Source organism: Agelaius phoeniceus, chromosome 4 (assembly GCF_051311805.1).
Source record: "Agelaius phoeniceus isolate bAgePho1 chromosome 4, bAgePho1.hap1, whole genome shotgun sequence".
NCBI lineage: Eukaryota > Metazoa > Chordata > Aves > Passeriformes > Icteridae > Agelaius > Agelaius phoeniceus.
In genome coordinates, this window is record NC_135268.1 from 52,157,875 (window position 1) to 52,179,732 (window position 21,858).

A 21,858-nucleotide genomic window follows, 5' to 3' on the forward strand; every position below is an offset into this window, starting at 1 on the left:
ACCCCACTCATTATGGACAATCCAGTACCACATAATGAAGTGGAAAAACAAACAACTGAAAAGGAAACAAAGCATCTTCTCAGACATCAAACAATCTATGAAATATACACCCAGAAGATCAAGCATCAAGGTAAATTCTTAACTGGAATTTAATTAAAAAAGAAAGCTTCTGTAGATATTAAAAATAGGCAACAGAAGTGACTTTAGAAACTAAACCCCAGATGATTCCAAACATTTTTGGAACTAAAACTGTCAGGACAAGAAACACTAGTTTAAACGTCTTGTATTTCTGCAGAGTAAATCCATGATTACACTGCAAGGGCCATCTCTGTATGTGTCTTAAAACATAATGCTCAAGCTAATTTTCTGCTGACACTGCTGGAAATTATGATAATGGAGTAAATGGATATACTTCTCAGATGATGTCTTTGTTACATCTCTTTTCAGATTGAAAATAACTAATTGTTAGTGTTGAAGTGTCATTGTCATAATACAATGGCTGCCTTCATGGCATCAAATTTTACATCCTCTCCAGAAGTGGTTACAAGGTGGGAAAATGTAATAATGGGGATGAAAAGACATTAGGGACTGTTGTTTACTTTCCTCCTCTCTCTTCCACTTTTACTGATATACTGCACATTCCATAGGATGACCTCTGTTGTCTTTCTTCTGTTCACAGTAAGCAAAATATTTCTCCTGGGTGTCTGAATCTACTTGGATAGTAATGCTATAAGAATACCAAGATTCCACATGTAAGACTTCAGAAAGAACAGAGAGAAGTTTTATGAAGAATTACCAAACACTCTGGATACAAATCCAAGGGGAAACTGGGAGGCAAACATGGTGAGAAACCAGGGAGCAGCATAGAGGCTGGGGCCAATCTCATGAGCCTCCAGGTGGTTATAGAGATCTCGATGGTAGTCATGAAGAAGTCGAGACAATTGGTACATCTGGATCTGCATGGAATAAGAACAAGACACTAAAGATCAACATGTTTTAACATTCATAATAGCAAAGTCCATGCTTCATCCTTGTCAGAAACAGAGAAAGGTATTTGTCAATTGATGTTTGGATGAAATTGTGTGGAAACAAGAAATACCTGGAAGCCACCTAAAAGACACAGGATGGGTCACCTCTGAGCCTACAACAGGCTCATTTGCAGGGTCATTTGAACCTCATTTGAATGCAACAGAAGTCTTCTTATTTTCCATAGTTTCCCTAGAAGTATTTTGATTTGAAAAGCATGCATTTAAGATGATGTATTCTTTTCCTAGATTATCTTTCCCTAGTTTTAAGAATTCAATTTAAGTTCTGTTTCTGACAATGCTAGCTGTATTGCATTATTATTATTTAACACTAGCATCTCTTACCTAAAAAAAATGAAATCATACCTGCAAAATTGTCATGTCAGGACGGTATTGTTTTCTCAGGCCAATGTCAAACATAAGAAACTTCAGCATTTTAAAAGCATCTTCTTCACTCATATGAAGTAGCAAAACTCCTGCTACAAAACTAAGGCCCTGGCAATATCCTACTTCCTGGTCCAGAAGTGAGTAGGCCTTCAAAATGTTGTAGAGTGACAGCTGCCCAGCCCCCAGCTGTGCTGAGAAGTACGGATGTGTTGGAAATGTGCGCCCTGCGAAAAGAGCTGAAGTTAGTGACTGAAACTAAAAAATAAACAACATAACCCCCAAAACCATATCATATTGTCAAATGAAACAGTCTTTCAAAACTGTAGATTCTTTTGAGAAGTAGATTTTGAGTCAACCCACAGGAAGACCATAAGAAAGTTAACAATACAGAACAATTGACTCTTATACTCTACCACTGTTTTGTTATAGATTTTTTTAAAAACTTCCAAAGGCAAATTTTTCACTTTTAGGAAAAACCCTCCCCTTATCAAACTTCCTCTGTGAAATACCTCAACAGAGGAGAAATCTGAATACCTCTTTTGTTCTAGTATTAAGTGGATTTTGTTTTCTGGTTGCCCACTTGTTAAATACTACCCCACCCTTTAGCTCCTGGAATGCTGCTCTGCTACCAGATAATATCAGAACTCCTGTTTCAAGACAAAGCCTGGGGCAGAGTCCTTCTGCCATCTGGAAGCTGCTCTAGCCTGTCACATGGGACAAGGCATTCAGTTCTGAGTAAGTCTCCCTGGCCAGGGTGTCAGAATTGAATGTTACAGAATAAGTATTTCTGCCTTTCAAATGAGAAGGAGCTTGCATTCCCTTGCTTGAAGGACAAGTTACTAAAGCACAGTCTAAAGGCAGACCTGCACTGCCTCACTCAGGCAGCAAAGCTCGTTTCTTGCTAAGTCATGAAAAAGAGTTACAAGCTCAGCAAGAATAAGAACGCTAAGAAGTTCTAAAAACCAGTAAATGGAGGAGGAGAAGAACTGCTAAACTCACAAACTGACAGGCTTCTGAGCGCTCTGATGCTGGCTTAACTAAGAATTTTAGCCTTTATTTTGGAGCAAAGATCTCTGGCCCTACCCAGAAGAGACTAAATGAACTGTGATACCGCTAGAGCCCCAGAATGCTCTAGTAAGTACCTATTACTTTGCTTTTTAAAATGTAATAAAACAAAATCTAATTTTCCTACCATGTTCAGCAAACACCCAGTGATGGATGGTTTCCTACAATGCTAGCACTGTGACATGTAAGTTGGGCCAGCAAAACAGCTGCTATATCTTAGCTCTGCATCCATATGCACACTCACAGCCTCAGGAAGCACTATTTACATCTTAGGATGCATCAATTTAACTAAGTGTGAGCAATACTATTACAGCTTTGGCTCATACTGTGTTAACAAGACCTACTTATCCTAATTTGGGAAAGGTTGTCAAGTATTACAACCACTATATAGTGAGAACATAGCTTTTTTCTTTCAAGGTATTAAGTGCATGCTCTCAGAAGGATTCTTAAAGATTAAGAGAAAATGCTTCTGATGGCCTGAAGGCACACAAGTCAGAACATGCAAATCCCTTCTAGCTGCCTATCCATTCACGCTGTCTGTTACCATGCAGCACAGCAGTACTTCAATGTAAAGCACTAGGAAGTCTTCAGCTTCCTGATTCACCTTATGGTTATGACAGGGCCCAATCCCTCTTTCAGCTAGTGGGCTGGTAAATAGCACCCTGGAGAAATGGCAGATTGCATGAAAACCACCATGAAGCTACCAATTTGCCAATATAAGCAGTCATTTGTTTCTACAAGAAGAGCACGTGGCTAAGATGAGAAGTATTTGTGTGCAGAACCAGGTAGAAAATATGAACAGCTTGCTGAGCCAGTAAGCCCCAGTCTGCTATCTGAGACAACCAAGCTCAGACTGACTGTGCTCCCTACTGTCCAGGAGTCATCCCAGCACTATCCCTCTGCTAAGGTGTTCAATTAATTTATCCAGCACAAAACTTTTAACTTTTCACCTCTTACTGAACCACTTCAGTGTCCCACCCTTCACTGCCAGGGCTATCAACACCAGGTATGCTGGACCAATAGGGTATTTGCTAGTAAATGATCTCTGGCTGTATGTTAATGTCTCTCTCAAACACAAAAGATTGTTGTCTGGCACTGCTCGGTCCAGGGGAATGCCTAGATTGGTTTGCAAAATCTGAAGGGAGGCAATTTACATACACTGCCACTGCCCCTTCCCAGCTGGCATTAAAGCTCCTTGCACTGTTACCTTCCCAGTGCCAAGTCAAAACCAGGCAGGCCTGCCAAGTAGGGGAAAGTGAAGGTGACAGCACCACCACCCACTCCCACCTCTGCTCACGCCACTTTCTGCAGAAACACACCTGTTCCTTCACATTCCTATGTACTTTCTATGCACTGCTTTGGTTTTTTGACTTACTTTACCAAGTGTTGCAAAAAATGAGAAAACAGCCTCTTTATAATCTAAAGCTTAGGTCACCATTTAAACTTGACAAATCTTCTCACAGTTTAGCACCCACTGAAGACAGTCAGCACATTAAGTTTTTAATAAAATAATAAATGAAGGCTCCCAGACAGCTCTGGGTAAAGGTAATCCTTCCTTATCAGGCAAGAAAGGGGGTAGATCCACTTGCAGTGAAAAATGCTTAAATACTGTTTGAGTAGTTACAAAGAGCAGAATTATGATGGGACAATTTTGTACTACTGCTTTGGAGAAAAGATGTAAGAGAAAATAATGCAATGGGTATTAATCATTCAGATCAGTCCAAGTACAACTTTCCCCAAAAATTTTTATCAGGACATTTGGTTACTTGCAGTGCATCTCCTTGCAACTTGCAACTCCTTTGATGGAGTTTTTCATTGCAAATTCATTTAATCAAATGCAGTGATAATGGACTTCTTAAACTGACCCATACAGCTCCTCGGAACCAAAGTGTCAGTGCTATGCTCTGCAAGACATTGACTTTTTACCTTTATTAGGGAAGAGCATATTGAATTCTGAGTTCAGTGTGGGAGTATCTCACACACAAGAGCTGTGATCCTCTTGGAAAAAAACATCAGCTCCTGGTTTCTCACACCAGATTAAAAGCAGTTCTTACCAACAGCCTATTATTAAATAGTCAAAGGCATTTTGTGTGTTACCTTCTTTAAGTATCTCACAGAGATCACAAACCCTTCTTTTAATTTTAGACCACCACTGTACTTACCTAGGTCAATAAGAATTGCATGCTGTTGGGAAGTTAGCTGTTTTAGGAGTTCTTTATAAGGTGTGTCCTTTGGTTGTTGTTTACTTGGAAACTGATGTTTAAGATGGTATTGCTCAGCTAGAAACTTCCAGATCTCCCCACGGTGGTGACGTGGTACTCCTGAGCAGAGAAAGCAATTAAATCAGTAATTTGTACTCCTACTGAGGCTTCTGCTATAGTTAAGAGGATTGAGGAAATGAAGATGCCTATTTGCTATATACAGTCAGGCAGATCCCTATTGGCTACCTCCAGTGGACCATAGAAGTAGATGGAACTACAGTGCTTTTAGTTCCCCAACCAATAAAAGACATCAGCACCTTAACAGGAGTGATTTAAAGCAGAGAGAAATACTATGAACTGCCTAGGGTTAATGCTTACATCCAGTCTGAGAAGCACTAGAAGAGGCATCAAGAACTGCAATACTTCTCTCTGAATATGCTTATCTCAAATTTTTCTGTGTAAAGTACACAATAAAGTACTTTAGAACTAAAACCGCAATAGAACTAATCCACACTTTTCACAAATATAGCATGGACTCTGATGTTATGAGTAGGTTTTAGAAAGGTAGAGTGCACACATATCAAAAATATAAATAGGTACAAATGAGACGTGATCTAGAGACTACAACACAAGGCAGATAATCAGATAGCAAATACTGCATTTCTAGTTTTGCTATTGGCTTGCTTAATGACTGGTACACATAAAAATGTTTTAAAGTTTGAATTTATTCTCTGTAAAAACAGCAGATGTTACTTAACTATTTCACATAAATAATGACAGCTTTCATTTTTAAATGGTATGTAAAGCTCTGAGAGTAAAATTAATTCAGCACAAGATTATCACTCACTATTAAATCAGGTACACAAGAAATCAATGCACTTTCACTTGGGGAAGTGTTCTGTCTAATCCATAATGTGCTGGAAACAGACAATACAGTTTGAAGTAACTTACAGAAGTTTTTAGGACTGTTTTTTCTTTTGGTATATTTGTAACATATGGAGGACAATAACAATAGGAGAAATCAAGATTTACTTCAAGCATACAAGTTACATGGAAAGATAAAAAACCACATTAGGATTTGATATTGTTAAAAATCTAGAATTACCCAGTTATTTTAAATGGGCAATTTGGTTTACCTTGCTTGTATAATTGCACATAGCCAGGTGCAATGTTTAAAATATTAAACTTCTGATAGTGGTTAAATCTCAATACTTCCTTTATATGTTGGAAAGCTTTGTAAAGAACTATAAAAAGCTCCTTGGAGTACCTGTCTTCACCATTAGTCCACATAGCACTCAGCTTGAGGCCTTTGGGTCCAACCATGGCAAATGCAACATTGAGTAACAGCCCAATTTCTTAGAACATTTAAAAAACATCTTTAGGTTGTATTACTTTTGCTGCAGTGGAGATAAGGGTGGTTGGTGAGCCCTGCAGTTGTGAGGATGACTGTAAGTGGTGTTTGCAAAGACAAAGTTCCTGAACTCAGAGAAAGTTCTTGACCTCAGATAAAAGACAGTTCTGCAGAGATACTATGTCTACTGTTTGTGCACAGACATAGTACACAGCCTGGAATAGAGAATTTCCAGAGAACAGTGCAGAGGGCTTCTTCAGTTATTCACACAGTCATTTATTGGCATTATCCAGGCTTTTTTTCTTTAATTGTAACTTTTAATTTATAAAATTAGATTGCAAAAACTGTAATGTATTGAGGTAGTACAAGGGCAGATGTTATTCAAAAATGTATGTTGTAGCTCCAGTGATACAACTGCAGCAACCACTGAAAGGGACTGGTACTTGCATTTGCATAACCATGATGGTACCAAAACTTTTTACTTGTTTAGTCAGCAGCCTGAGGAACAGCACTAGAGAGAATATGGTTATAAGGAGTGGTTAAGTGGCCACTCTATTCAGATACAATTTACATGCATTTCAACAACTCAAAAAACAGTTTACCTTGTCCAACAGCAGAGTGTATTTTTTCCACATCAAATTTAATCTTTGACCTTCCAGGTGTACTCAACATTTTTTCCCAAATCAAAGTTACATCTTTTAAGCATGGTGTGATTTCTTCATAGTCAAGTTTCAGGCGTCTGTTCTGCAAATTGTTTTCAGATGCTAAAAAGTGATATAATGAATGTAGCAGTTAATATTGTTTACTATTTGTAAAATGGATTAATTTAACTTACAACTGTCTTGTGCTACTACTTGAAACATTTAATATCTATAATTCCATGATTCTGGGGTTGGATCGGTTTGTTTGGTTTTTGAAAGATATTATGTGCAATATAAATTGTGTTTGGCCAGTTAAATTGAATTCCCTACTTCTAATCAACTCCTAAATATGAAGAATCATGAGATATGATGACTAATGAAATAAACATATGATTTTCATAACAGGAATTTTCATTTTCCCAGCTCTTCAGTGCAGAAGACTTTCAGCAAATGAAAACATAAATCCAATTCAGTCATCTATTTGTTATGCATACAGTTACTACTATTACTGCATACAGTAATAGTAGTAACTAAGTAAAAACAATAGCTGGGAGAGCATCAAAAAGCATGGCAGAAATGAAAATGATTCTGTAGCAGAGTGTAATTCCAAAGTTTAGAAGGAGAGCGAGAATTTCAAAGGGAGTCTTGGTAAAGTTTTCAACTTTTTTTCCTGTGGGGGCATTTTAGTACTATCATGTGCCTGGAAAACAGGATTTTATAATATTAATCATGTAAACTAAATAATTAAGCATGTTTTGTGACAGTGGATGGATCTGTGCAGGTAATAAAACCAAAAAAATAGAAGAGGAGAAAAAAAGGTGTAGTTCATATGAGATACAGATATGTCAGTCATCTATTTCTAAAAGGATGAAATGATGAAAGAAAATGCTATAAGGAGACCAAGATGAAGTTACAAAGACAGTACTGAGGAGAGACAAACAGTGGGAAATTTATGGAGAAATTAACAAAACAGGTTTCAAATTTTTAACTAGGCTGTAATGTGGCTGAGTACTCAATGCACCTAGTTCCAGGACATAAGCAGCTCTCTACTTACAAAAAATGAAGCAGAGCAAAAGTTCAAAATACATAAAAGTCTGGAAAGGTTCATTCTATAGGATTAAACAAAAATTAAAAGGTAGTTCTCTTACAAATAACATGATTTTAAACTATGTTTATGAAATAGCGTATCATGAAGTGACCATTTTAATGGTCACTTTTAAAATTAATTTGTCTTGATGTATTTACAGTACTTCTTTGTTGTGATGATGCATTACTGTAATGGTAACAAGATACTCTTATTTTGAGGACATTCTGCCATATATCATAAGCCTGCTGCTACTTTTGAGGACTTCACAGTATGAATTCATAGAATCACTCCTATTCATTTCAGTCTTGAGACAATCTATGTTAAAATGTTATTATATTATCTTTTGATAATTTAACTCTCCATTATTTGTATTTTCAACTCCTTTATATAAATTTAGTAAACACTTAAAGATTGCCTGACATTTACATTGCAAACGACACTAAACTCACTATCAACACACTAAACTTAACTTGTTCTGAGATCTGTATCTGCAATTCAGGTTTTTTAGATAATTGAATTCTAAAGTCACAAAGGGTTATCTGGTCCTGTACTCCCACTGATTACACAAGCATCTAGATTTTAAAAACTGAAAAGAAAAGAACTGTTTATATCTGGGAAGGGTACCTGCTTATCCTGTAGTTGCTTTCACATGTGAATGACTTCATTCAATGAGGTTATTCATGTGAGTTGTGAGGTTACCTAAGTGTTTGCAAGATTTGGACTCAGGATATTTAATTTTTAATTCAGTAATTAACTACAAATACATGAAATGCATCCACTCATAGTTTTATTATAGCCGTGTGTTCACACTGAAAGTAATTCAGTCTTTCAAAACTATTTGTCAACTTCTTCATATTTTTGTCAGGTAAAAACCAACACATTTATAAATCAGAATATTAAAAACCTTAAAACACAGATGGTACTGTATGAATATAAAAAAAAAAAAAACGCATTTAAATTTCAGGTTATAGGGAAAAAAATCTTGAGAAATCTTTTAATGTTTCATCTTCTGCAAATAAATGTTTTCTGGTTCTTGGCAACTTTTCAGACTCTCCTGCTTTATTCTGTCTTCTTATGCTATGTGCAAAAATGTGACTTGTGAGGGCTGAGGTGAGAATATGCCTTTATCAACAAGCTTATCTAGATACTGACACTACCCAATTCCCAATATCACACATAAGCACTACTAGTAAAGATGCTGTGCTCACTGCAGCACAGTCCTCTGCTGTTTCCAACTATTGTCTCACCATCTGAGCTCTTCATGCAGCAGCTACCTAGGACACCTTCCTCACCCCACAGGGCACACAGCACAGCTGGGCCTTCAGTTCTGCCAACCTCACTCATTCATTAACTGGCTTTTCAGACACGTTCATCTTAACGCATGTGTGATGGTTTTCCAATTTTTTGTGTTGGGCAGACAAAATTGGAGCATCCAGTTAAACTTGCTAAAATATGTATGGATATTAATGACCTGCACTTGCCAAAAATTTGACTGCAGGCTGTAAATTCAGATAATTTGAATACAAGAGATATTTAAAAAAAACAGGAGTACAAATACACAAAACAGAGAAAATTTATTTCCAAATACCATAAAAAAGGTACAGAAGCTCATTTACAACAGCACAGTTCTAAGCTTGAAGAGATTGCATAAATAATTTCTCTTAGCACCTCTTCTCCAGTGGCCTCAGCCTCTGGCCAAGGACACTGTATATCCGGTATCCATTGCCATATTTTATTTTACTGGATTAGCTAGTACATTGCTGGGAACATGTTTGCCACCTGTGGGGTTCTTAGGAAACTTAGGTGTCAGGTGTTCTTCAAATAGGGTTGAAACAGGAGAGCTACACTGCTAGGAGCAAACAGCCTAAAGGTGGGTTGAGTGCTTTGGCAGCCCATATCCAATATCCAAGAGGTGTTCTGTCCTTCCAGCCATGTGTCTTAGCCTGAGTTTAAAGAAGGATTTCATGTTTGGTGTACTGAACTTTTCATACAGCTGGGCCCTCTTTCTAGACACTTCTTGGAAGTCTGTCCTTCTCAAGTTGAGAAAGAAAAAGAAATATTGCCATTTTTATGCCAGGTGCCTCCCCTTTTGAAGGATCAGGTGCCTACTCCCTTCCTGAACATCTAAAATCACCCAGATAAAAATTTCTGTCCTCATCATTCATATTTTCAAAGGAGCAGCTCTCAAAGGCAATCACTTGTGATACTGCATACACCTGTTCTTTAAGTGTAAAAACTGCCACCAAAATGGATTTGTTGCAGCTAAGTCATTCACAGAAAAATTGTGGTTAAGAACAACTGAAAATTACAGTTTCTTAAGTCCCTTTGAACTGATCTAAGTCATTACCACTGCAGAAACCTTGCCTGCACAGTATGGGTACTACTGCAGGAATCCATAGTTTCATGTCCACAACAGCCTCTTTAAGAACTTCTTCCTTTGAACCTCAAGACTAGCTAAACACAATGTTGCAATGACCAATACTTAGACAAGGACCTGTGGATGGGAATGTAGAAAAGCATTCAGTTCATGATACTGATCATGCTGAATTCTTTGTGAGGGATTCTAGACACCAGCCTAAAAAACCCCAGCCATGGTAAAGAGAGTGTCCCTTCAGATCAAGTAAACAAATAAAAGGTGAAGTAATAAAAAAATTATCATACATTGTGACCTACACTAATGAGTGCTGAGGGAGATATTGCTAATCTGATTTACCTGTGGGTTCCTAGAATGTTTCATTAAGGCTTGGTGCAGTCCACTACCAAGGCCACAGACAAAACTGAAAGGTGAATTTGTATTGCAGTAGGGTGTAGTACTCAAGAACTTCACCAACCTTGTAACTTCTGGTTTTCTTTCTCCATTCTGAGGAGCAGTATCTGCTGAATAATGGCTTTCTTCCACAGCTCCCGAAGCTCATGGGGTGTCCTCTTCCTTTCTTCTTTCACCGGTCCAAAGGGGCCATCCTCACACACTGGTTCCAGTGGGGATCTGGGTGGGAGATCTCCCAATTCACAGTAATCTTTGAAAAAGAGAAGCTGTTGTTAACTACCTGGATGTCTTGAACAGGTGAATGGACAGTTTGCACATATACAGATACATCTATAGATACACACACTAACTCATGTATCCATCTATATCTAGATAGATAGATAGGAGGTAGCAATACCAAGCAAGGTTTCCCAAATGACAGCTTCAAACAGACTTAAAAGCTGCTTCAGAATAAGAATCATACAGGCTAAAGCCTAGAATATTTTTTTCTATAACCTGGTAAAAACATTGTACCACACGCCAAGATCACATCTTGCTAATTAGAACTTTACCTGCAGAGAACTAAAAGGAAAAGGCAAGTTTGAGAAATTACAAAAACATAACCTACAGCTGAAACGTGGCATGACTCAAATAGCAGATAAAATCAAATATAACACCCACATAATTTGAAGAATAATCTCTAAAGCATGTTTAACAAAGAAAACACACACCCTTAGCTGCACAAACACACCACCGCCTAAGGCCATACAATGGGATGATTACCAGTTCTTAAAGTAAATAGGTGGAAAGAGAGACAGGCACTTAAGACATGCTTGTTTTCACTTCTCATTTCATTAACCATATCATAACCTTCGCACTTTTCTTTTGGCTTCAGATGGCCTACCACAAAATATATTATTTTGTCAAGCATGCAAAGCAATTCTAAGACTGAAAACATTACAAAAGAAAGTGAACATTAAATAAATCTCAGGCAAATTGAAAAATCATTTATTTTTAGGAAAAGGGTGTATAACATTGTTTTACATAAGTAATCAATGTAAGAAGCACAAGCTGTTATACTTTAATACCTGCTGCAGTATCACTTAATTTTATAGTTCTATACAGCTTCTCTGGAGGCTCAGTAGTCTTTGACACAACTTGTATCTAGGAGAAAAATTACTCTACTCACCAACTTTAAAATGAATGGTCAAAACAACCTATCTCTTCATACCAAATCTCAAACAGAAGGCCATAGCAACAGCACTTCTTCACCCAACCAGAATGGCTACGAAATGGCTCCCTGAGCTATACATGCAAGACAGTGCTTTAAAGTTAGTGCCACAAAATCCATTCACAGCCTTGCCAGCCATGGACAAGTACATCTCTGTGTGCTACTTCAAACAGCTCCTGCAGAAGGAGCATTCCTGAAGCAATTATTCTGATGGCAGCTCTGTGCTCCACGTCTTTATCACTGCCTAGCATGGTGGTAAAGATTTTGAATTAAACACACACATCATCTCATCTCTTCAAAACTAACAAAATGGGAAGGTTTTCCCCCCTTTAAGTCTTGCCCAGACTGTCACTCTGTTTTGACTCATGCAGCTCATATGCAGCTATACTTTCCTTGTTTGATCTAAGGCACTTGCACAAATGAGCTCAAATGACTAAGAATGGAAATGTTCACAGCTGCTCACTTCTGCTTTTCTAAGTCTTGCCACTGTCAGTCTTGTCCTCTCAAAGAATCAGACAGAAGTAGAGTGGCTCCAAATACCACTCATTTCCTTATACAACATTTATTTCCTTGCCACCACAAAGTCTGGGGCTAAAATACACACATAAAAAAGAGTGCAACATTTTCAGCTAGCAGAACAATTTAAACCTTTACAATCTTGCACTCTGGGTCTAGATGTGGATACCCACACATACGAAATCTACAGCATTTCAAAGAACAATGAACATCATGGGAATGAGAATTAGGCAAAGGTCAAATATTTGACACTTTAATGGCAATCACCATTTTTGCAAAGAAAATAGGAAAACCGACAGATGCACTCAGAAATACAGCTGGTTATGAAAACTATCAATAGAATGAAGAGACTATTATATTCATTAAAAGAAACTGGGAAACGTTAACCTTTTTTCTTTACAGGTAAATGGAAAGACTTTAATGGGCTAAGATCTGCAATTATGAAAGAGCTACAGGCAAATGCCAGCACACAGAGAAGATACACACACTCAGTAACTTTCAACTTGTATTGAGCATGAAAGCAAAATTATTCTTATTTGAATGCTGGTTTTGATGTAATTGTAGGTTTTGACGCACATGCTATACTCTCAACAATGTTCTGTACATTTTTATGCAAAATTTCTAAATATAGTAGCTTTGATCCCAATTTTTCTTAGCGCATATTAAGAAATATTTAAAGGGAAATGCTCTTAAGGATAATGCTGGTAGAATTCACTTACTTTTTTTGGAATAAAATAATAAAGAAATAAAAAGACAATCTTCAAGGGAAGTTGTTAGTTTCCTCTAAGGCTGCATACAATAATGACACCATAAGAGAGAGGAATCAGCTGAAGTGCTCACCATACACCAAGGCAAAAAAGTAAAACTGATCTAGATAGGAAACCCCTTATCTTACTGTACAGTGTCTGTGGTCTATTCACATCTTACATTCATGTTCCTTTCTCAAAGCAGCCAATATGGAATGCAGGCACATCTTGGTGAAGCAAGTCTCTTCTACACATCCTCCCAGTGGTTTATGTATCTCTTTTAGCATCAGATGTGTATTCTGATTTTATGTTTGCATATATGCACTAATATGTTAGAAAATAGACTATGTCCAGATAAAGTTTATGGCTACCTACTTGCTAAAAAACCCTAAACCAAAAAAAACCCAGGCTGGCAGAACACATGCAAGGAAACTGATTAAACACATTGCATTCCTAAGGCAAGAAAAAACACATTCAACATCTAGAATCTTCCTGTCTTTAATGTACACATCCCACTTCCTCAGGACAAATTTCAGGGATTGGTCTTCAAGTACCAAATTCACAAGTTTATCAGAGACATAATTCATTTGTTGTTTGCCAGTGGTCAAACTGTGGCAACACCTGAACTGCTGCAAAGCATGAATTACTGAAGACCACAGTCTGGCTTCCATTTAGGCTGAAAATTTCCCATTTGTTGCTGACTAATCTGATAAAATCAGAATTCATTTAAAAAAAATAATGCTTAAGGCTATAAAAGAAAGCCAAAAGGTTACAAAATTCTATAAGCTGAACAATTATGATTATCAACCCTACCTCTAATGCTTCTGTGAAGAATCCTAGGATTGATTTTGCCTTCCAAGCAGCAGCTCCTTTTCTATTTTTTCTTTTGCTTCTTATGACTTGTGGACATTTAACAGAAAGTCTAAAGTCTACTCTGATAAAATGCAAGACATTCAAAAGCTGCTTTTCTTCCTGTCTGCACGCTGGCAAGATTTACAGAAAGCAAAATGAACCTGTTTAACTGCTCAGGGGGCCTGTCAGAAGTCTGCAGAGTTGAATCAGCTGTTTGGCTGATAAGAGAGGGAAGAAGGTGCAATGTGAAGGTAATCCCTCAAAGCAAAATAAAAACCAGACATTTGGTAAGTCAGCACTAACCCACATCCCTGAACATACAAGGTGAAAGAGAGACATACCACCCAGCTTCCAGATGCAGAACAGACAAGAGCAGAAATACTGTGACAAGGAACTGAGTATTGTGTTGGGGATCTGGAGGGTAGCAGAGAAAGCAAAGATAAACAGAACAGCAAGTCAACTGCATCTAACTGGGAGCTCACATTCCACTGAGCCAAACTGCCATGTGTTAACATCCAAGCAGTGTGCACCCTTCAGAACTTTTATGAGATTAGGAGGTGCACTTAAGCAGGAACTGAATGCTTCAGCACACACTGAAAGACTGCTTCCCTGTTCATTTGCCAACTTAGTCAGCTTTTGTTGACTCTTATTCCACGTTTGACCCGACCCTAACCCCTTCCAAATACATTGCTTCCTTTGCTTCCACATAAAATTCTACCTCCATACAAACTACTCCTACAAGCCCATAGCACTTCCGCTCTCTAAAGTTCAGGATTTGGCAAGGTGACTTGATAACTATTAGTCTATTTGATCAATGGTAATTTTATGGTAATTCTCCATTTGAGGTTCTTATTTGGACTACACTTCAGAACTGTTCTTCTGCACAATGGAATTTCACAAGTCTGTGGGTTAAACCCAAGGATTCCCTGAGAAACTGCACTTCACTGGGAAAACCACCATCTTTCCTAGTCTTGTGAGAACTTCTTCAAGATACTGAATTTCAGACGACAGTTCTCATGAACCAGATGGAAATGTTGCTCAAATATTCTAACACATCCATACATACCTCAAAAGCATTCCTCTTATGCTTCCACTACTTACAATACCCAACAAAGGACAAGGCCAGTAGGAACAGTGGACTGAGATGGAATTTGTACAGCTCAACTATTTATTAATATTCAGCTGCTCACTTCACATGGCAGTGCTTCAACCCTAAAGTGAAGAGTATCCCTACACTCCAAAAGGTTCAACAAACACATTACACAAAACTCTTAAATGGAAAGATGACACAAAAACAAAGAACAAAATATTAAGAAGGAAGTATCATGACATATTACTACCAGAGCCTACACTAAAGAAAGTCTGTACATGGAAAGATGGTGAATGACCTCAGAAGTAATTAAAACAGACAATATTTGATCAGAAATTATATGAACAGGGATATTTCATTTGTAAATCACTAAGAAAAAATTAGTTTATCAAATATTTTCCTAATCAATCCACCTTAGTATTAAACAAGGTTTAAGTGACAAACCAACCTAAAAGCCTAAATTTAAAAAAACATTCTTTCAGAATCACTTAGTCTAACCAAGCTCAACTGTCAAAACCAAGACAAGATGCATCTTTGATTAGAAACTCCAACGCTTCAAGTAGAAAGGAAGGGCTGATAGGGAGGAGGCTCAATAACAATGCAATACCACCGACCTCACTACAGAACTGTTTACATATGGCTCTCTACATGCAGTGTTTACCAGTCACATCCACTCTCTGGGGTTAAAAATTCAGACAACATATGGTGAGAATCTGGAAAGAAGAATCCATTAAGCATTTTATTTACTACGTTATGTTATTTTTCTTTGTTGCATTTTAAACTTTACAAAATTTAGCTTGGCAAACAAACAAGAGAATTTCAAAGTCATTTAAGATTCAATTGCCAAAAGAAAAGACATCAACAACATCCTTAGTTCTTTTCAGATTTTCCATTCCTATTATATTACACAAACATAATATTCCTATTATTTTACACAGTTGCTGGCAATATTTAACTTCATAACCAGATGTGGTAAAATGACCAGGAGCCTTCTGTAATCAGAAAGCTTCAGATACAGAATCACAAGAAGCAACAAGTTCTTCTAATCTGACATACAACTTAAAGCAATGGCTGAATGAGGAATTCTTGAAAAACTGTGTATTTCAACAGTGATGATTAAAATCAGCTCTGAAAGATCCTTTGGACTTTGCTCCTCTTTTAAAGCCAAGACTTTTTAAAAAGTACTCACTACCTCCAAATTAATCTCATTTGCTAATATTATCAATCCCTGAGAAAGGAATGCCCTGATATTTCAATGGGCACAGAAGCCACCAAACATGAATCATGTACTTACTGGCTGTAGCCAAACTTCTGTGCTGCAAATCAAGATCGAGCACATATTTGCTCTGAGAGGAGCAGAACTGAGTAATCAATTATAACCAACTGGTTTTAATTAATAATAACTGTGCTGCTAAAACAGTATTGGCAAACACATTACAAATAGTTCACACCCCATAACACTCTTAAACGCAGAATGCTAAAGCAACAGCTTACAGTATTTGCAATGCTACTACAGAATGATTTTTAAAAAATTTGCTTAAATAATGAAGAGATATAGCCCACACCACAAAACACATAAACAGATAGGTAGGTGTTAACTACAGCTGGTTTAAGAATAACAGTTCTTCAAATTCAAACTTTTCTTCAGCATATAGGATTTAACAGATTGACACCTCTATCTGACAGAGGCTGAAACCAAATTAATTTTAATTAATGAATCAAGTTCATTTTCCTGTACAGAAATACTTGTGCTTTCTATACCATTTTTTTCTGCAACTCAAGGTCTAAAATGAAATGTAGTTAATTTTTTATCTGAATTTATTTGCTGACTACTGCTAAGTGGTACAAGCATTTCATTGCTCTGAATTTCAACTTCTTTCACTATTCAACAGGTAACTTCATTACACATTGCTCACATTAAAACAAATCACCCATTCTCCAACCTAAAACTGACATAGCTGTTACAAAAATCTTCTTGTCTACTTCCAACACACCTCCCTCACCAAGAAAGCTCCAACAAGCACCACTACTTTCCCACTGTTTCCTTCAAAAACTATTCACATCTCCCTTAAATCCAGCAATTGACTTGACTGTGCTGGGAGTTTCTGACAATCTGCAAAACAGTTCTCCTACTATGACCAATTCTGAACAGTCAATATGTTATATGAAAACTGTAGTTAAAACTGTCCACTGCACAGAGATTGGTAGATGCTGAATACATGTAAGTTAATACCTTGCTGCACTGCAGTGCAAAGTGAAGTCTACACAGATTTAAGGATGTCCTGCTCCTGAGCAGAGTAAGGGCACCTACCCTCACCTTCCAGACACCTGTCCCTGCCTGCTCTATTGCTTGTGTAATACTGTGAGTGGGATCAGAAAACTGACCCAACTGAAAATTAGGGCCTTTGAGCGTGTTCATACCTCATCTGGTTTAAAATGATTACTGAGTTGTTGCTCTCTTCACCTTTTTAAGGGTGAACAGAGAACTAAAGAGTCCTGGACCACTTGCATAGCCAAAAAAATGTGGCTCTTGAGTGATGCTACAGAAGTAGGAACATCTGCTTGCAAGTAGGGTGGGGAGGTATAAAGGTAAAAATCAAATAATTTAGGAACACATTTATTACATAGAATGTTTAAGACCATGAGTAGGAGAGACAGAGCTTTAGAAAAAGAATAAAAAAAATTCTTTCAAAATAAATGTAGTATTGAAACAGATCAAAGTGTTGGTAAGGAGACTCTGCTTCCCTTTTTCCATCTCTCCACTTTTCAGGATTCAACACTCATTACACTCCCACAAATAAACAACAGAAGCAGAATTCCAAGGATGAGACACTGTGTCAGAAGGTGCCAGTGAGAGAACGCTGCCCCCTGGTGCTCCACAGCACTCGCAGGATCTCAACTGTTCAGGGGAAGCTGCTAACAGCAGGAGCTGAGGTTGGAACATTTGAACTGCAGCTTGCTACAGTGGAACTGGCATCAGTCAGCACTTCATCCTCCAGCTACCAGCTGTGAAGTATTAGAAGTCCTAAAAATCTTTTCACCCATGTAGAAAATCTTTTTTAGGTCTTCAAACCGGACATCAGCTTCATCTTCAGGCTCACCAGTCAGGCAGACTGATTGCATAATAGTTTGTCACCTTGGTTTTTTAAGATTTTCTAAGCTTTCTGATGTTGACATTCTTATAGTGAACTTTCTCACACACTTTCTGTAAATAACTCATTGTTTGGCATTCTTTTATAGAAGAAGAGAGAGTTGATAGATTGTTGGTTTGACCAGTGTCATTAGAGAGGTGTCACTGTCACCCTCCAATCTGCTGTCACTTTTAGAAAACTGTAAATGTTAGAGTCAGAAAATAAACTGCCCTTTTTTCTTCATCTTGAGAACAGTGGTGTGAGCTTGTGTTCTTTTGTGTCCTATAGTGACAATAGTTCTCTGATGTGCTTAATTGTAAAGTTATGTACAGAAGCAGGGAAAAATACTATGGGAAGGGGAAAGTGGCAGCACCAACAAGCAGGAAGTGGCTGGAAAAGAGTGTGTGTGTGGGGCTTTGTTCCCACAACAACCAAAAGTAATGGTTTCTCTACAAGGCTTTGTATTGTCTCAGAGTGCTTGCCTCGTTTTGCATGGCTACTTTACTCCAATCATCAGGCAAGGCAGGAATCTCAACTGGCAAAAAACCCCATCTTTCTAGCATATCTATCTGCAGCATTTTTCTTCTACTGATTTAGGACAGAATACTCTCCTTCATGTATAGTAAATCCTTCCTTTTAAATCATGGTGACTGCAAAACAAACTGTGCTCTCTGCCTGGTAATTTGTGATGCAACCCCCAAAGCACAGCCAGCAACCATTTTGTTCCACCTGAGCTACAGAAGATGAAGTTTTAGCTCAAACTATTTATGAGCACTTCCTAAAGAATTAAAGGATTCAGAAGTGCAAGGCAGTGGGACTCAGTGCTATTTAAGCTGTTCAAGCTTCAAGTGGAAACTCAGGATATGAGACTTTTATCAAGTTCAGTACCTCGAAAGTGTAAGATCAAAATTTCAGCAAAAGCCATGTACCAGTTCTCTGGGGTTTCTTTTTTTTTAACTTTTAGTAAGTACACCTTCATATCCTGCTGTGTTAACCACACAGAGAGCTGCAACGGACATGATGCACTTAGAGATTCAGCTCACCACCTGTCTATACAAACAAAACCACAAATGTCAGAGACTAGGTTTTTCTGCGAATATAAAGCTTAAAGCTGTCTCTAGTTCTTGTGACAACTTACACATTCTTATGTGCAATTTACTCATTACAACCCAGAGAAATTACAGCCACAGAGCAGTTTCATTTTGTTGACAACGCCTGCCCACATGTGGTCAAAGCAATGCACAGTTCAGGCACCCTGGTGGATTTCACATTTAACACAAAGTTTAGTAAGGCAGCCTAGGTTAAACTTGAAAAACTGTATCATCTCTGAGATACAGAGATCTGGTTCTCTTGGCTGAGAGACTTACTAGCTTTTAAACACATCCCCTTTGCCAGCTTCTTTCCTTACTCCTCTCCTGCAGATTACTCTGTAGCAGGGTGTTGACCATGGCACCTCAAGGAAGAAACTCGTCAGTGGAGTCTGTGTCTATAAAGGGAAACCCATAAATCACAGATGTTCCCCTATTTCCCTCCCTTCATGCTTACTTTTGCAGAACATGACAAAGTATGTTATCTTTAAAACCTTCTTTGCCCTCTGTCCAGTTTGGCTGAAATGGATCTTTTGGTGATATATCAGCTGTTTGTAGAAATTAAAGGAAATAAGTCTAAAAAGACTTATTAAAAGACTAAAAGACTATAAAGACTTAAAAAAAAGTCTTTTAAGACTAAAAGTCTTAAAAGACTGAAAAGACTAGAAAGACTTAAAAAAGACAAAATATGAAAGAAAAACAAGATAATGAATGACAGGTAATTATTTTTACTTTGGAACTAGAGGGGTTTCTTAGTTAACTGTGGTGGTGAGTCCAATGTAGGACCAGCTGTACAGCAGCTCTCTTTAAGCTACAGAGACTGGATAACAAGTGAGTATTCTTCACTGCCAGAAATGTTCCAGGAGATGCATAAAAGTCCAAATAGAAAAACCCAGTATTTGCTTTAAATAATTTAAAAAAACCAAACACTGACACTGAGTTTTCTTCTGTTCATAAACTGAGTATATACAGTGAAACAAAAAAGAAAATGAATGAAGAAAAAAGGCCAAATATTTTAAATTGCTGCTCCTATTAATAGCACATCCTGTTTTCCATTTTGGCTGCACTTGTTTCCCAAACTATTCTGCTTACCCAGCTGTAGGTTGTTAAGATTGTATCTTGCAGCTATTATGTCTCAGAGGAAATGCTTGGGTAGGCAATTTAGGTAGATTTTATTTTCCTATTTAATAGGGGAAGGTTTTGTGGCTTTCAAAAACAAGTAAGACTATTTCCAGTCACAAAGAGAGACATCACACTTGTAAAATTAGAAGTTTCATATAACATGCCTTTAAATACAACAGAGCATATCACATCTATGTTCACACAACATGCTCCTGAAATCACTTCACATTGAAGTACACTAAATTTGAGAGGCATCTGTGCCCATATACGCAGCTTATCTCACTGTCAGTCAAATTACATTGCAAGCAGTGCATTAATGATAGAAACACTTCTGTTACGTGCCTACTGCAGTTAATCAAGATATCACTTTAAGATGAAAGAAAAACATCTCAGTGACATTAAGATGGTTACTTTTTACTACATTTACTATAAGATACTATTCATTTCTGTTTCCTTATGCTTTCTCATTTTACAATGGCCTTAGAGGTAAGTCAGAAGTTATAGCTTTCAAAGCTCATGCTATGAAATTAAAAGTTTAGTGAGCCAAAGGATTTTCTCAGGGATTCTTGGCCCCAGCATGTCCTGTACTATCTGGCTTACATAAAGTGAATGCACAAAATGATGCACATGCATGCTTATGCACAGTGCTTTTCCTCTAGTCTGTGGTTCTTCAGCTCTACAAAATTTCACAGAATAATTATGGGAACAGTGGATAATTACGACTCAAGTGGAAATGTCAGAGACTAGAGCTGCATACATGAGGACAAAGCATGCACTACAGAACTGTAATGAGATCATAAAATATATGTAATTCCTGCTGGTACACCTAGATTTTTCTAGTCTGTAGTTCTATACTCCAACACAGAGAGATGAAATAGAAGCATCCTCTTTTCCTCAGCACAATACTTGGTGAGGCATTTTTTCCCCCAGAACTCATTAAAATAGTACACATAAACATAATTTCTTCTCTGGCTAGTTAACATGAGACAATAGGAACAATTTACATATGAAGCTGAAATGTAAAAACTCAACAGCTAATGAGCTGAGCATTACCAAAAAGCAGGTGGCAAACTGCAATGCCAGTACAAACAGAACACCAGGGAAACAGGTCCCCCTTGGTGGACACAATGATTCACACTTCCCACACTACATACACCAATAAGCTCACAGCAGCAAACCCAGGCTTTACCATCATATCTGCTGGGAGAGTCACAGGCTTTCTGAGGGGTGGCCACTCTCAGGAATATCTGCTGCCTCCAGGAATGCCTTCGAGTCCTCACAGGGCTGTCGGCATCCAGGGCCTGCTGGCCGTGCTTGGACTCGTAGTCACTGAAAGGGCAGAGCACAGAACAGTGTGTGAGGAGATCACCTGGAGCAGCCACACAGCCTTAGGGAACTGAAAGGGCAGAGCACAGAACAGTGTGTGAGGAGGCCACCTGGCCTGCCAGGAACAGCCACACAGCCTTAGGGAACACCTGGGCACTGCCTTGGGGGTGCAGTGTGCTGTGCACATGCAGGGCCAAGCTCGCAGTGTTAGGAAGGTGAAACTTGCTTTGTGGCAGAGGCTTACACATGGCTG

General features: G+C 38.0%; 1 protein-coding gene across 10 annotated transcripts in view; it reads right to left on the reverse strand.

Annotated features, from left to right (window-relative positions):
• The window catches only part of TBC1D1 (TBC1 domain family member 1), a 100,999-nt gene that overhangs the window by 11,218 nt on the left and 67,923 nt on the right, over positions 1-21,858 (reverse strand). For all 10 annotated transcript variants that reach the window (XM_077177616.1, XM_077177615.1, XM_077177623.1 and 7 more), the window contains 6 exons: positions 21,469-21,608; positions 10,589-10,774; positions 6,632-6,793; positions 4,640-4,798; positions 1,392-1,636; positions 797-956 (listed from right to left, as the gene is read on the reverse strand). In XM_077177616.1, coding sequence (XP_077033731.1) covers positions 797-956; positions 1,392-1,636; positions 4,640-4,798; positions 6,632-6,793; positions 10,589-10,774; positions 21,469-21,608 — 1,052 coding nt within the window. The remainder of the gene's footprint in view (positions 1-796; positions 957-1,391; positions 1,637-4,639; positions 4,799-6,631; positions 6,794-10,588; positions 10,775-21,468; positions 21,609-21,858) is intronic.